The sequence below is a fragment of the Diabrotica virgifera genome, chromosome 3, assembly GCF_917563875.1.
Source record: "Diabrotica virgifera virgifera chromosome 3, PGI_DIABVI_V3a".
Taxonomy (NCBI): domain Eukaryota; kingdom Metazoa; phylum Arthropoda; class Insecta; order Coleoptera; family Chrysomelidae; genus Diabrotica; species Diabrotica virgifera.
Window position 1 is genome coordinate 138,599,136 of NC_065445.1, and position 16,436 is coordinate 138,615,571.

Here is a 16,436-nt window from a genome sequence, read left to right on the forward strand (position 1 = left end):
GAGAGTGCGCTACTATTATTAGATTCGATTAGGTTAATTTTTTTCCATTAAATATTATACCTTCCTTAACATTTCGAGCAGTTTAAGTTCATCAAGATTTTGTTCTTAAATTAAAACTACACATTTGTTTTTAGAAATTAACTGTAAAGTTTCATAAAATAGTTATTTGTCAAACTCGACTGTAGCGGCATCTCTCGGAAAACTTCTAAACTGTTTAAGAATTTACTAAAGAAAAGCCGAAATTAAAAATAGTTTAAATAAAAATTTTAATTTGTTTTTAATACTGTGGTAAAAGATCTTTAAAATAAATTAATTATTTATTATTTTTTATTCATTTTAATAATCTCCAATTACTATGACCGTTGATTGAGGTATTTCAATCAACGCTATGACCAGTGATATGGGAGAGAGCTCTCTCTCATATCACTCTCTCCCATATCACTGGCTATGACTCATTTTGAATAAAAAATGACTATCAATAACTGCTGGCGCTACCTATGAAGCAAAAACTACACTTCGTAATCGTGGTAGCATCTACTCCAACTAAATTCGAATTTTCGATATATGTATCGCATATCGTCGGCCTCATATGAAAAGTGCCTAAGTCCCAAAATAAGCAAAAATGAGATTTTTGCGCCATCTGAATAATATTTATGGTACGCATCTACCAAAAAGTTCAAAAAAGTCAATAGATGTCGCTAGAACCACAAAAAAGAATTCTACCCAACTCCACGGCGTTGGTGAATCACATGAAACTTGCCAAGCCAAAATCCATCAGTGAGATCAGTGCATCATCAATGTCATTGATGTTAGATGTACTTTTCCTACGCTGCTGTGTTATTTCTTCAAGAAAAGTATTATAAACTAACATATCTTTAAGGAAATAGTGTAAACTTATTGAAGGTAAGTTCAATTTGATCATATTATTATAGTTTTTGTGTTAATTACATTTAAGTGGCATTATTATCCTTAAAACCCCACATTCGTTTTTCTTGTGGGACTTAAGCATTTTCACAGTTTATTTTTGAGACTTTTTATGGAGTTACGCATATTTCTTCATGATTTTCGTTATTAATGTGTCTAACTCCACAAGTTTTCCTTAAATCAAAAGTGAAAGTTGCCTAACTCCGTTTTTAAAGTAATAATATTCTAAAAATAGATCTATCTTTATGAGAAGGCTGATGGACACTATTCTAAGTAACTGTGTCAAATAAGATAAAGTTTTAAGTCAAAATCATTCTTTAAATTAGTTTTTTTCGTCTCCTTTAAAATTTGTTGATTTGGTCTTAGGCACTTTTCATATGAGGCCGACGATATATTATATTATCTGATATGGTAAAACTTTAGTAGATGAGTCGCCAAAAAATTTCTTATATTTTAAATTATACATAAGTACTTCTTTGGCGCGATTGGTAAAAATGAATGGGAGTGAATTTTTATAAAAACGACAGTCTGAAGTACGCGCAAACCGACAAAATAAAAACGACAGTTTGAAGTTAGTTGCTAAATCTTTTAAGTTAGTTATGCATCTTCTTCATGTACCATGTCCTCTCAGAACGTTATATAGCTAACTTAATTTTATTCACTGCCACCCTAAATAGCATGCTTGTATCAACACCATACCAATCTCGCAAGTTCTTCAACCATGAGGTTCTTCTTCGTCCTGGACCGCGTTTGCCTGCTGTTTTCCCTTGCATAGTATATTTTATAGCAACCTATATTTGGGACCTCTCATTACATGTACGAAATACTCCAGCTTTCTCTTTTTAATGCTCTTTTTTAATGATCTTAGTAGTCTTGCTGTCCTTGCTGAGACATTCTAGTATTGTGGAGTTTCAAATCTTCTCGACCCAAGAAACTTTTAAACTTGTTCTATAGTACCACATTTCGAAAGCCTCAAGGCGATTTAGATCGATTTTATTCACACCTGATCCACAGTCCAGGACTCGACATCATAAAGTAATATCGAGAACAAGTATATAGCAGCGCAGTAGGCGGATCCTCAATGTGAATTTCAGCATTTTAGGTATCTGTTTACATAATATCTACGTTGGACATCCTTCTAAAAGCGGCTCTGGCTTGCTCTATCCAAGATATAACTTCGCCGTGAGTCTCTGCGTTACAATTTAATTGATATCCAGGATAAACAATTTGATCAATTTGCTTTTGATATTATTTACATATGTAGACGATTTTATATTCAGTTGTTTACTTATTACGAGTATTTTGGTTTTCCGTATGTTCAGACTTATTGTACACCTTCCATTCCAGGAATCTGAAACCCTTTACCAACTCGTACACATCTAGTGGATGGGTATTCTTCTTCTTCTTCTTCTTCTTCTTCTTCTTCTTCTTCTTCTTCTTATGCAATCCACTAATGGATCTTCGCGATCACGTTTGACTATTTTTCTCCATCCCTTGCAGTGTGAATTAGGTCTCCTAGGTTTCTTAGCCCTGTGCATTGTTTGGCATTACGGAGTCATGACATTTTTTCCTGCCCACTCCACTTCTTCCTTCGATCTTTCTTTCAATTAAGGTTTGCAGAAACTGGTATCTTTCGTTTCTAATTAGGTGCCCCAGGTATGCCGTTTTTCTCTGTTTAATTGAGCATAGCAGTTGTCGTTCTGTACCAATTCTTCTCAGGATTTCTTGATTTGTTATTCGTGCGGTCCAGGGAACTTTAAGAATTCGTCGATAAATCCACATCTCAAGTGGGTATTAAGGTACCATAATATATTTAGTCACTTCTTTGTCTCCAAAATGTGTTTGCCGTCTGCGATCCAATGCCTCGCAGCGATGCAAGATATTGTTAAGTGTATCAGGCTCACCGCTACAGAACCTCTGTAGCTGAAGAAGTCTCCATGTAACAAGTGTCACTTGACTGACGCATATCCAGTAAGGAAGCCTGTTATGACTCTCGAGCTGATTTCTGCTGGTTTTCCGCAGTACTTCAGCCCTGTTAGCACAAATCGTCCAACATATCTTGCCATGTGTTTGACCTGGTATATTTTCCCAGTATTAGCTTCGGATCCAGGCTTTTTCCGGTCTCGGGCTATTATTTTTGGCAGTAGTTCAGTAGTTCAGTAGTGCAGCCGGCTCTTGGCCGAAATATTTTTTAGCCGATGCTCTTCTGGCAAGTGCATCAGCTTTTCATGGCCATTATATTCCCTGATGATCTGGGACACATACCAGTGGAACACTGTTACGTTCCGCCAGTCTGTCGAGTTCGTGTCGACATTCCCACAATAGCCTAGAGTCCACCTTAGGGCTTATGAGGACTCCCATGTCTGCTTGGCTATTTTTGCATATATATTCGTCCGCTTCGTAAATTGTGGGTTTTACCACCATGTTATAAATCCAATATATATCATAAAAATGAATAAACATTTTCATTTCGTTGCAACACGAAGACAAAGCCGTCTTATATTTCAATTCGTCCAGAGAGCGCTACAAGCACTCTGACCGGTTTCAAAACTTGTTAGTTTATCATCAGAGCGTATGTAGCTATCTCTGAACAAACTGAAATGATTCAGCCTCGAATTGCAACTAACGAAATGGCATGGGTGTCTAAGCGACATCTGCTAGAAACAAGTCAAAGTTTTTAATCTAATAAAATATAAAATGATATTGAAATAAAAATCTTATTGGGACAATTTTTCTGGTTACACCCTCGTCGCTTCTAAAATTTCAAGCCAAGCGGATGCTGTATCAAAAGGAAGATGATGGAATTCTACAATTTGCCATACACAACCCACCTGTCCAGTGCGGAAAAATTCCAACGAAAAATGGACCCTTTATTCAGATAGGAGTAAACTAATAGCAATAAAAATGAATAAACATTTTCAATTTCGTTGCAAAACGAAACCAAAACCGTCTTATATTTCAGTTCGTTCAGAGAGGGCTACAATCACTCTGACCGGTTTCAAAACTTGTTATAATTTATCGTTTATCATCAGAGAATCATTCTCAGAGAATGCATAATTTAGTATCTCTGAACAAACTGAAATAATCGTTCAGATATAGCTAGATATGCATTCTCTGATGATAAGTTTATCATCAGATCTAACAAGTTATCATCATAGTAACAGAGTGCTTGTAGCGCTCTCTGAACGAACTGAAATGTAAGACGGCTTTGGTTTCGTTTTGCAACGAAATGAAAATGTTTATTCATTTTTATTTCTATTAGTTTACTTCTGTCTAAGTAAGAGTCCATTTTTCGTTGGAATTTTTTCCGCGCTGGACAGGTGAGTTGTAAATTGCAAATTGTAGAATTCCCTCATCTTTTTCTTTTTGATCCAGCATCCGCTTGGCTTGCAATTTTAGAAGCCACTGAGGTGTAACCAAAAAAAAAGGTCCCAATAAGGTTTTTAATTTAATATTATTTTATATTTTATTAGAATGAAAACTTTGATTTGCATAATAATATTATGTTAAACTCCACATTTTCATGAGTGCGCCCATGAGTGCTTCCATTAATGTGTAGTTATCGCTCTCTTGGTTATTTGTTCTATTTGCTGATTCCAAGTAACTATAAGCTACTTTACTTTACTTAAGTAGTAATTTAAGTAAGGTACATGCAGCCAATATGGCCAAGCAGGCAATATGGCCACTTCCTTATAACTCGGTAACTACCTTGAATTTGCAGTAGATGGCGCAATAGATATAAACAGTATGTTCGCCAAATACGACAGCCGCTAGTAGAGTAATCAGCGGTAATCAGTCTTAAGCCGACATTGTGAGTGTGTGCTGCATTACAGAAGAAAATAGTGCCTCGTAAGTGCGTCATTATAAACGTGAAACTTATTATATCTCTTTTTACAGTAACAATCACGTAAGTATTTTTTAAGTAGATATTACGTTTAGATTGTGCAAAAGTACGATGATAAATGAGTGCAGTTATTTTTTGGATAAGTTTATGATAGTGCCTTATATTTGAAAAAACAGTTGATTTGGTTCATGTGAGCAATATGGCCATTATCGATAGACAGCAATATGGCCATGGCCATATTGCATTTTCCTACTCTTACATTTTCCTAATAGCGTATGTATCATACCAGTTTTTTTGTAATGTTTTCTCTATTGTTTAAGGAATAACGATGGGTCGTATTCGCTCTAGAGGCATAAGAGGGCAATGGAGTGAAGAAGACTTAACCCAAGCGCTTCAAGCTGTGAACGCGGGTATGTCAGTAAATAGGGCCAGTACAACTTATAATCTACCAAGGAGAACCCTTAGGCGCTATGTCGAGCAAGGTAAGACAGGAAAAGCCGCCATGGGTCGTAAACCAATCTTAACTCAAGAACAAGAAGCTGAATTAAGTCGAAGAATCATTCGGTTATCCGAAGTAGGTTACCCGCTAACTGCAAGTGTACTTCGTCGATGTGTTTACCGGTATACCAAGTTGAATAATATTCCAAATCCTTTTGGAGAAGAAAAAGAAAAGGCTGGGCGATATTGGCTAAAGGGATTTATGGAAAGAAACCCTCAAATTCGAGTTAGAAAAGCACAAAATCTAAATCCGGCAAGAGCCCAAAAACTAAACAAATTCATTGTGAAATATTTTTCCACGCATCCAGACGAACGTTCAATTAGTAAGATGCGTTTTGGAGGCATATTTTCAGCTGTTTGGGATAAAACAATGACAATGTCAAATATTAAAGCAGGCTTCAGAGCAACAGGGATATATCCTCTAAATCGTGAAGCAATTCCAGAGATTGCATTTGCTCCAAGCACTGCAAGTCAAAATCAGGACCAAGAACCTCAACAGCAACAGCAAATGTCTCAAGAAACAGTTCCATCTAATACATCTGGTTTATTAGAGAATAAGGAAAATAATGTCGATCGCTCAATTTCTTTAGAAGCTGGTCCATCCACATCTGGTGTAAGATCACAAAAGAAAAACGGTACTAGAGCCAGAACTTGTACCCATGATGACAGCAGCAGTGATTCAGACAGTCATTTCAGTGTACACGATGAATCTAATAACTCTTATTCTGACGAAGAAATTGTACAAGATCCTGCCTTGAACGAGAACAATTCGTTTACTGAGATGCTACCAACTCCAGATATGGTACTAACCAAAGCTAAGAAACCCAGAAAACCTGCTCTGAACAGTAGAGCCCAAGTTGTCACAAGAAACTTGTTCACTAAAGAAAACAAAATTCTTAAGGATATTTCAGTATCAAGTACGAATATCAAAAAAAAAATCAAAAATATCTAGAGCACCAAAACCACAATGTAAAATTTTAAATGAGTCTTGGTATTGTAAACTCTGCAGGGAAGATAGACAAGCAGACATGCGCTTATGTGTTAAATGCAAGGCTTACGTCCATGAGGAGTTCATGGGACTCACTAAAGACGATGTCATAGAAATTTTCATGTGTCCAGATTGTGGATAAAAATTTCATTTTTATGAATAAAAAATTTGTTTTTGCATTTACCCTATATTGACCTGTCATAATAAATTAATTTTTTAGCTTATGTTATTATTTTGACCTTTTATTTCAATTATTCCCGAATAACATTTTTTTGTAATTCTGTACATAATGAATATTTTGTATGGCCTTATTGCCATACACCCGGTTGGCAATATGGCTAACTCATATTATATCTTATATTACTCATATTTTTGTAACGGTTCTTACGGTTGACTTTTAATTACTTAGAATATCTGTCTAATAATGTAGTTTATACTATAGCATATCAAAAGTTTTGAAAAACTGAAAACATTATTATGTAAAAAAATAAAACGTATTAGCATGGCCATATTGGCTGCATGTACCTTATGTATCATTTAGACTTAGAGGACTCGACCCCTCTAAATTCCTCCTTTTGGTAAATTTCGTGAGTTTATGTTAAGTCCTACATTTGAGGTCCATTCTGACTTTTCCTTGAGCTAAGATGACTAGGTCATCCTCACAGCCCAGGACATGATATCTGTCGTTGCTGATTATAGTTGTTATCAGCCGATCCATAACCGCAGATTCAACAAGAGAGGAGATAAAAGTTTTGCGCGGACAGCTGCTTGCTACCTACTGACACTGTATTCCCCATCAACGTTGTTTCATCTATTCCTTTTTGAAAAATCATCCTTGCGATTGTTTTGTAGAAGATGGTGTCGAATTAAATTAACTAAGTATAGAGATTCCACCTAGCATATTGAGAGGTCTGTTTTATTAGATACCAAAACAGATTGCATTTCATTACAATTTGAATTAACCACAGGTGTTCCTGCTGAGACTTAATATCTAAGGTCTAGGACAATGGTGGTGTTCGAATTGAAGGGAAAAACATTCATCATAGTAAAAACGAAAATCGACCGTGACAGGACTCGAACCTGCAATCTTCGGATTCGAAGTCCGACGCCTTATCCATTAGGCCACACGGTCAGTGGCGTTTCTAGTGCCAAAGAATGGGAAGGTCAATTTTAAAATTAAACAAGTTCGTATTACAAACAAGTTACTAGAACGTTTAAAGAACAGTAATCACCAGCAACATTAGTACGGTGTAGCAACGTTAAAAAAAAAGTAAAATGAACTTTAAAAATTTGGAAAATGGCCAATACAAAGAAACGCAACAGGAAGCAATGCAACCAATTTGCAATAACAATGCTAAAAGGCCCTGAATTCCAGAGCATTAACTAATACTACTGTGACAATACCACAAAGGCAGCTAAAGCAACCTGGGTAAAAAGAACGCTCAATGATTAACGGTTTATTACTGTTTTCCTGTTTTTTTAACTATGTACTTTCTAAGGATAAGAATTTGTTAAAATTTTAAAATTGATCTCCCCGTTTTTTGATAACAGAAACGCCACTGACCGTGTGGCCTAATGGATAAGGCGTCGGACTTCGGATCCGAAGATTGCAGGTTCGAGTCCTGTCACGGTCGATTTTACTTTTTTATATATTTTTATTTTTGTTTTGTTTTTCACACTATTTTAGTTTAACTTATATCTATATTTTAATAATATAAGTGTTTGTAAGTGTAATTTGTAGATTTGTGAAGTCACAAACACAAAGTAAAATAATGCCAGAGCTGTAAAAGTAATCCAGAGAATGATGGAAGCCCCAAGTCCCCAAGGAAATAGAACATAAGGAAGGCCTTGTAAAATATGGATAGACGACGAATAGGAAGATCTTAAAGCCATGAACAGCAGGCAGTGGCGAGGGAAAGTATCCGACAGGGCAGAATGGAAGAACATTATAATAAGATAACAACTAAAGTAATTCACTATTCTAAATGGGAAATAAGCCACAATTTAACTAAAAAAATAATTTTATTAACGATTCGACGTCCACATCGGACGTCGTTGTCAAAATAAAAAATATTAATAAATTAAACAAAAATGTTGTTGCTTTGTAAAAAATTCTTCTAATAATTTAATTTAATCTATTACTCATTTATATCAGCAATTCAGACATAATATATTATACATTTTAAAGTAGAAAACTTTAAAATGATACATTTTAAAGTAGAAAACTTTAAAATGATAAAACTTTAAAATGATACTGCCAATTTTTATGAGTTGCGTTCCTGGGACGACTTTATTGAAAGATAGTTCATTCGATTACATGAAATCAACTTTAACTCAAGAATATCTGTCACAAAAAATCATAGCATGTGATCTGTCTTTAAAAAGACAACCACATGCAATGGTGACAGTAAAATTCTCGCGTTATAGAGATTCAATACTGTCACCGTTGCATGTGTGGTTGTCTTTTTAAAGACAGATCGCATGCTATGATTTTTTGTGACGGATATTCTTGAGTTAAAGTTGATTTCATGTAATCGAATGAACGATCTTTCAATAAAGTCGTCCCAGGAACGCAACTCATAAAAATTGACAATATCATTTTAAAGTTTTCTATTTTAAACTGTATAATATATGTCTGAATTGCCGATATAAATGAGTTAGATTACATTAAATTATTATAAGAATTTTTTACTAAGCGACAACATTTTTGTTTAATTTATTAATATTTTTTATTTTCACAACTACGTCCGATGTGGACGTAGAGACGTTAATAAAATAATTTTTTAGTTAAATTGTGGCTTATTTCCCATTTAGAATAGTTAATTATAAAAATGCCACAAAGAAATAGCAGACCAACACTCACAACTTAAGTGTTTAGTATTTTTAATGGGAATTAATCACAATCTCAAATACAGGATTTGTATTTTCAGAACGTTTCAAGTGTGAAAATGATCGTATTTTAGATTGAAACTGGTTAATTTCCATTAACGATAACTACATATATAACGTAACACTGCTGCAATAGTTTAAAACCATAACTAAAGTGATATACAATAATACTATAATAATAAAAACTTAATAAAATAAAATGTTGATTTCAAAAAAATATGGAAAAATCAAAAAGTGAAATCGACCGTGACAGGACTCGAACCTGCAATCTTCGGATCCGAAGTCCGACGCCTTATCCATTAGGCCACACGGTCTGTGCTTACTTCGCCGCAACGTTGCTATAAACAGTAGAGGTGGTGAATAACTATCAATACTATGAATAGCTATACAAAATAACTATGAATAGCTATACAAAAATATTCAAACGTGCATGATAAATATTCTTTATTATAAAATAAATTAAAATTATTGCATCTCTTTTGTGTCAAAAATCAACCAACTCAAAAGTTTAGTAAAAATAAATAAAAAACTAAATTTGATAAAATTGCTTGCAACACCCCAATCATTTTCAAAATCCAACAAAACATTATTTAATAGATGGTGTGTCTTCCACGGGCCTCATTCAATAATTCCTTGGCAACATATTGGCATACTTACATACCTTATGTATTGACCTTATTAAAGTAATATCAAAAATTAAACAAAAAAAGGAAGGCAACAACATGCGGTGTTCCCAAGCGGTCACCCATCCAAGTACTAACCGCACCCGACACTGCTTGACTTCGGTGATCGGACGAGAACCGGTATATTCAGTGTGGTATGGCCGTTGCCGATTATGATTGAAACAAAATTGATTTTTTTAGAAAGATATTTTTAGATATTTAGAAATAAAAGAAAGAGGGATATTTTTAAGTTTTTTTTTACCCTTTTCGTATGTGAAATAATACTTCCGTAAATATTGACTAATAAATCTATATACTTATAAAAGAAAGTCGAGTTATGTTAGTTACACCATTTATAACTCGAGAACGGCTCAACAGATTTTTATGAAATTTTACACGTGTATTCTACCGGACTGGGAATAGGCATAACTCTGATTTCATGCCCGTACGTCATAAGGGGGCTTGCCCCCTCTGATATATTTTTTTAATTTTTTGAGAAACCGTTCTTTCTTAATTTTGTATGATGTAGAAGCAAAAGATACATACAATCCTAAATTTTCACTTTTTTATCTTCAACCCTTACTTTTTAATAGCCATTTAAATATTTTACATCTATATATTGTTGTAGAACTGTTTTTTTTTATAAAGAAATTCGGAAAAAATTAAATTTATATTAACGACCATAAAATGATAGTTTTTCATCACCCTGTATTTTCATCACCAAAATTGTTTAGAATTTAATTTTGCTATTAAGCAAGTGTTTCGGGGAAAAAGTGAAACGACTAATAAGTGATTCGACGAAATGCATGGGACATGAACAAACATTTCGGTGATTAGAAAGTGGACATCGTTGACGAAAACAAAGACGGCTTTAAGATCCTTTCCGGGAAGGTTTTTAATGTGGTGTACAATTGGAAAAATGACAAATTGGAAAAGTTCTGTGGAAAAATATTTGTTTCAGAAGAAATGGGCATGAATGGTTTTGAGAGAGGCGTGTTTTTGATAGAGTGGGAAAGATGAGGTAGAAGGGAGAAGAAATTAGGAGTCAGAATTTGGCGAGAGACGAGAGGTCACTACTGTGTAATTAACATCGGTGGAAAGCAGTCCAGTTTTTTGTTTTAAAAGTTTAGTAATCAGTGTAGAGTGTGTGTAATCGGCCTTTGCGAGCAGAGTCAAGTGGAAACCAAATTGTCGACCGGTTGAAGAGTCAATTTTCCTGGTCCGAGGGAGCTTCTTTTGTTTTGTCTAGAACGAGTAGCTGATTAATATCTTTTTGCATAAGATATCGAACAAGGAAAACTGAGTAACAGAGTTCGAGCAAATCCTGTATGATTTTTGGAAGCAGTCGTGACGAGAGGGACTTTTTCGCAACATCCAGAGAGTACGTGTTTGGGAGAATCAAGGACGGCGCAATCCAGAGAACGAGGCAGTGAAGAAACAAAAAGGTCAGTCAAATTATTTGTCGGAATGGAGAAAATTTGTTTATATCAAACCCATATTTGTTTATTTGTTTGTTGAACTTTTTTTGCGCAGTTAGTCATTTAAAATTTAAGAAATCAAGTCAAAAGAAGAAAAGTAAATTTTATTAAATTTAGTATGAGTAAATAATAAATTAATTAAATAATTTTTTTGTCAAAACAAGGAGATATCAGAGTTAGAGTTTAATTGATTAAGTAAGAGATTGTTGCAACAAAGTTTAAATTTAATATTTTTTGAATCACATGTACACGGCTTATTTGATAAAAACAATAGTGTTTTCAATTTCCCTGCTTCCACCCTGGAAGAAGTAAGCAATCAGACATATTAGAAGCCATAGATCACAGATATTGTATCCAATACAAAATTAGCCCTGAGAATAAAATTGATTGGAAAATTTAATTTAAATTTAGTTTTTGTTTTACATAGGCAGTAAATAAAATAATTGAATAATTAATTAAAGTAAGAATTTGCTAATCAATCTAATTAAATAGATATAATAGACCATAACAATATATAAAAGAAAGTCGAGTTATGTTAGTTACACCATTTATAACTCGAGAACGGCTCAACAGATTTTTATGAAATTTTACACGTGTATTCTACCGGACTGGGAATAGGCATAACTCTGATTTCATGCCCGTACGTCATAAGGGGGCTTGCCCCCTCTGATATATTTTTTAAATTTTTTGAGAAACCGTTCTTTCTTAATTTTGTATGATGTAGAAACAAAAGATACATACAATCCTAAATTTTCACCTTTTTATCTTCAACCGTTATTTTTTAATAGCCATTTAAATATTTTACATCTATACAGGGTGTCCAGAAACTCTACCGACAAACGAAGACAGGAGATTCAGAAACTTTTCAGGAGAGAGCAAAAACTAAAAAAGTTACCTAATTGCTAATTACAAAGCTGTCACTTTAATTTACCTTCAAACTATTGTTTGTATTATTAACAAATAGAATGAATAGAATGTAGAATGTAGAAAATGGGGCAGCCAATAGAGCCTGATACACTGCGACCTTAGTAGATCTATTGTGTTTCCCCTTTCTTTTAAAGCACTTCATCTAGCTTAGTCCTCTTAATGAGACTTAACAGCCTTGATAGTGGCCTTTTCATGTAGCCTGGTGCTTCCGGTTTTTCCTCACCGAGTTCTAGAAACCGCACTCGTGCGAGACCTTCGCAATGACACAGAACGTGTAGAGCGGTTTCCTCTTCTTCCAGACAGAACCGACAGGTGTCCTCTTCTGTCAGGCCTATGAGACTCAAGTGTCTATTGAGTCTACAGTGTCCAGTCAGCAGACCCACTATCATTCTGACAGTGCTTCGACTACGCGAAAGTAAGTCTGTTGTAAATTTAGCCGACTGTCCTTTGATGAACTGTTTGGCCTGCCTCTGTCCTGGGGAGTTGTTCCACCATTCAAGAGACTTCTGTTGCGCCCATTTTTGTATAGCTGCTCTTTTTATCGTATTTGCGATTCCAAAGACGGGTTCCGGACCAACCAGTGGCGTAGATGCGCCTTCTCGGGCCAATTCATCGGCCTTCTCGTTGCCACGATGACCCTTATGTCCCGGCACCCAGGCAAGTTTTATTTTTTTTATTTAGCGTATGGCTTAAGTATATCACAGAATATATTTAGATTTATGCATTATACAATGCATCACAAACAGATGTCCAATTTTTTTATATATTCGATTGACCCTTCGGTTGCCATTACAAAGTCTATAGGGTCGCCTGTGTATGCTCTGCGTGGGCAGTCCTGAACAATGTGACTGATCATCTGTCTTGCAGCGCCGCAGTCACAAGAAGGCGAGGGGAGTTTACCCCATCTGTGGAGGGAGTCGGCGCATCTTCCACAGTTTGTTCGAATTCGATTAAGGGCTGCCCAAATCTTACGGGGACGTTCAAATTCGCCAGGTTTCCCTATGATGTCCGGTAGACTATGGTAATGCGGATCTGTCCTACTTTCCCAATCTTCTCTCCATCGGGTATTTAAGTCAAAGTTGGATTGCTGCAGCGCTTGAGCAGATTGTAGAGGGGGTAACCTGGATCGGAGATGGTTTCCAAGAATATCGGGGATGTCGTTGTGGACTAGAAGCTGGCGACTGTCCATTATTTTGTTATATTCTTTAACCAATGCATGTTCGCGGCGTAGGTTGGGTGGTGCTATATTACTAAGGGTAGGTAGCCACATTGTAGGGGTGGGCTTAATTGTGCCTGTTATCATACGCATAGTACGGTTTAGTTGGGTGTCGACCAGGTGGGTATGCCTGCTATTTAGCCACACTGGAGCACAGTATTCTGCCACCGGATATATCAGGCCAAGAGCAGAGGATCTTAATGTTGATGCTGTGGACCCCCATGTAGTGCCGCAGAGTTTCTGTATTATATTGTTGCGTGTTTTCAATTTTGCTGCTGTTTTCGTCAGGTGTTCTCTGAATGTGAGCGTTCTGTCTAGAGTAACCCCAAGGTATTTCGGGTATTTATTGTGTTTTAACAGCTTGTTATTAAAATACACTCGCAATTCTCTGTTTGCCAACTTGTTGTTTAGATGAAAAGCTGATACTTCAGTTTTTGTAGTACTTGGCTGTAGTCTCCATTTCTTAAGGTATTCGCTGAGGATGGATAAGTCATTCGTGAGAGTGATTTCTGTAGTTTCTAAAGATTGGTGGCTTGTTGCAAGGGTCCAGTCGTCAGCATATCCAAACTTCCGAGATTCGGTTTCAGGCATGTCAGCAATATAGAGGCTGAAAAGTAAAGGGGCAAGGACAGAACCCTGTGAAAGACCATTGTTAAGTTTTATCTGTCTACTCGTCTCCTTTCTCATTATAACCTGGAAGGCTCTGTTGGTCAGCATGTTGTCAATGAGGTTAATTATCTTTCTGCAGGGGATAATGCGGGCCAGTTTATATATTAATCCCTGTCTCTAAACAGTATCATATGCTGCTGTTAGATCTATAAATACTGTTGCTGTCTTTTGTTTCTTTTGAAAACTAGCTTCTATAAAAGTTGTTAATGACAGCACTTGGTCCGTACAGCTTCGATGAGGGCGAAAGCCAGCTTGTTCAATGGGGACATTTTCTAGTATCCTGTGACTAATTCTGTTGAGGAGAAGCTTTTCTAATAGTTTATATACCATGCTGAGTAGAGCTATGGGGCGGTAGTTTTCTGGCTTATCGTTTGATTTGCCCGGTTTCGGAATTGCAATTATCTTTGTTCGCTTAAGTGAGAAAGGAATGTTACCTGACTGAAGTATATCATTAAAGAACATTGCAAACCACTGTTTCGTGTATGCACCACTGTGTATCAAGAACTCTGGATGGATACCATCAAAGCCAGGTGCTTTACCTGATTTCATTTCTTTCAGCGCATGTGTGATTTCAGAAATAATTATTCTTGCTGAATATTCGGAGTTCGTTCTGTTCATTTGTTTTAATGCCCTTAAGTCTCTTTTCACGTTGGTAGTATGTGTTCGATCTCGTGGAGCTCTGGATAGAGATACTATATGGGAGGCAACCTTGTTAGGAGACATTTTAGACTCTCTGGATTCCAGCTGGTTAGCTCCTCCAATTTTCCGCAACAAGGACCATGCCTGCCGGCTTGATTTTTTGAAGTCAAGGTTTTCGACAGTCTTTATCCATTTTTGGCGTCTAGCTGTATCGATGTTTTGTAAAAGCTCATCGGCTATTTCTCGGTCACCACTTTCGAGAAACTTCGTGTATAAGTCTTCACATGTTTCAGTCCATCCAGGCACATATTCTTTGCGATACCCCCTAGGGATGGTTTTCTTGGCAGTGCTTATTACTGCGCCCACAAACCTCTCATAATGTTTGCTGGTTGGAGGGACCCAGCTCAGCTCAAGGTCCGGTCTAGTTGTTCAGAGAACTTCTTCCAGTTTGCTTTTCTAAGATTCCACCTGGGTCGAGGATATGATCTAATTATTGGAATTGATATTCCGATGGTGATAAGCACCGGACGATGTTGAGTATGTGGGAAGTCTGCAAGGACACTTCTCGCAGTTGTTAGTGGTCTGTCATTGGTATCTTTTGAGACAAAACATAGGTCTGGGTTATATTCTTTTCTCCATGCAGCTGATTTAAATGTTCCTCTGTCTTTGGCATCAAAAACTAGGTATGTGTTTTTCTCTTCGGACCATTCTACTAGTGCCTCCCCATTTTCATCATTCGTGGTGTACTTCCACATTTCGTGGTGGCTGTTGAAGTCGCCGATGTATATAGTAGGATGTGGATGAGTCTTTAGCACTTCTGGGTTCCCTGTAGTGGCTGGAGGTTTGTATATGTTAACTACGGTAATATCTCCAATCTTGGTGACTACTTCATGTATATTATTTTCATTGGAAGCAGAAAGTAGGAAACCATTTTCTATATTGCAGCGAATGTAGGTTGCGACGCCGTAATGTTTATCATAGGTGGCTCCCAGTAAATCGTAGCCAGGTATCTTTCCCCTTAAATCAAGCTGGACTTTGTCTTCAGTATGGGTCTCTTGTATGGCAACCAGGTCAATGTCGTTATCGTGTAGGATTTTTTGCAACACTTGGCATTTTGCCTGGCTTATGCCCTCGATGTTAAGGTGACAGACTCGGATACACGGTCCGAGATCTCTAGTCAGTTGGTTCTGAGAAGAACCTTTATTTGTTCCCATCGTATGTTTACGTATAGATAAGATTTCTGTTTGTGATCTGTGATCTTGGCAGGATATTGTTTTTGTTTTTCGTTCGTCTGCCGCCAAATTTTTGCTAGTTCATTTAGCGTTACCCAGGGTGCACCACATGGAGGCGAACTAGCATTACACCCAGGCAAGTGTCAATCTGTTTCGACTTCCCACCTGAGAGAGGACACTCAAACAGTTCCATACCAGCCATGAATCGACCTGTACCGAACTGAGAGCCTTCAGAGCCGCTTGACTATCCGAATAGATAACGATGGAATCGTTATCTAGATTTCGACTGATTAGTTCCATAGCGCACCTTTGTATAGCAGCTACTTCGGCTTGAAATACGGTCGCATATGTCCCTAGACATACCTGGACTTCCGTCCTTGGTTTTAAGCCATATATTCCAGCCCCTGTACCTATATCGGTTTTGGAGCCGTCCGTATACCATATTGAGTTTGCCGTTATCGGCGGACCAG

General features: G+C 36.6%; 1 protein-coding gene and 4 non-coding genes across 5 annotated transcripts; 2 read left to right on the forward strand and 3 right to left on the reverse strand.

Annotated features, from left to right (window-relative positions):
• Positions 1-4,727: 4,727 nt before the first annotated feature.
• On the forward strand, positions 4,728-6,218 carry LOC126882571 (uncharacterized). The gene is made up of 2 exons (XM_050647543.1): positions 4,728-4,831; positions 5,089-6,218. Exon 2 carries the CDS (start codon positions 5,097-5,099, stop codon positions 6,216-6,218), a length of 1,122 nt encoding a protein of 373 aa, XP_050503500.1. The 5' UTR covers positions 4,728-4,831; positions 5,089-5,096.
• Positions 6,219-7,313: 1,095 nt separating this feature from the next.
• Positions 7,314-7,386, reverse strand: Trnar-ucg (transfer RNA arginine (anticodon UCG)). The gene has a single exon. It is a non-coding gene; the product is annotated as a tRNA-Arg (tRNA).
• A 429-nt stretch (positions 7,387-7,815) lies between these two features.
• Trnar-ucg (transfer RNA arginine (anticodon UCG)) lies at positions 7,816-7,888 on the forward strand. Its single transcript has one exon. It is a non-coding gene; the product is annotated as a tRNA-Arg (tRNA).
• Positions 7,889-9,384: 1,496 nt separating this feature from the next.
• Positions 9,385-9,457, reverse strand: Trnar-ucg (transfer RNA arginine (anticodon UCG)). Its single transcript has one exon. It is a non-coding gene; the product is annotated as a tRNA-Arg (tRNA).
• A 398-nt stretch (positions 9,458-9,855) lies between these two features.
• On the reverse strand, positions 9,856-9,974 carry LOC126882827 (5S ribosomal RNA). Its single transcript, XR_007697405.1, has one exon. It is a non-coding gene; the product is annotated as a 5S ribosomal RNA (ribosomal RNA).
• Between the last annotated feature and the right edge of the window lie 6,462 nt (positions 9,975-16,436).

Bases quoted from the DNA above. Each gene is read 5' to 3' on its own strand.
- LOC126882571 (XM_050647543.1), top strand. From the start codon at position 5,097: ATGGGTCGTATTCGCTCTAGAGGCATAAGAGGGCAATGGAGTGAAGAA.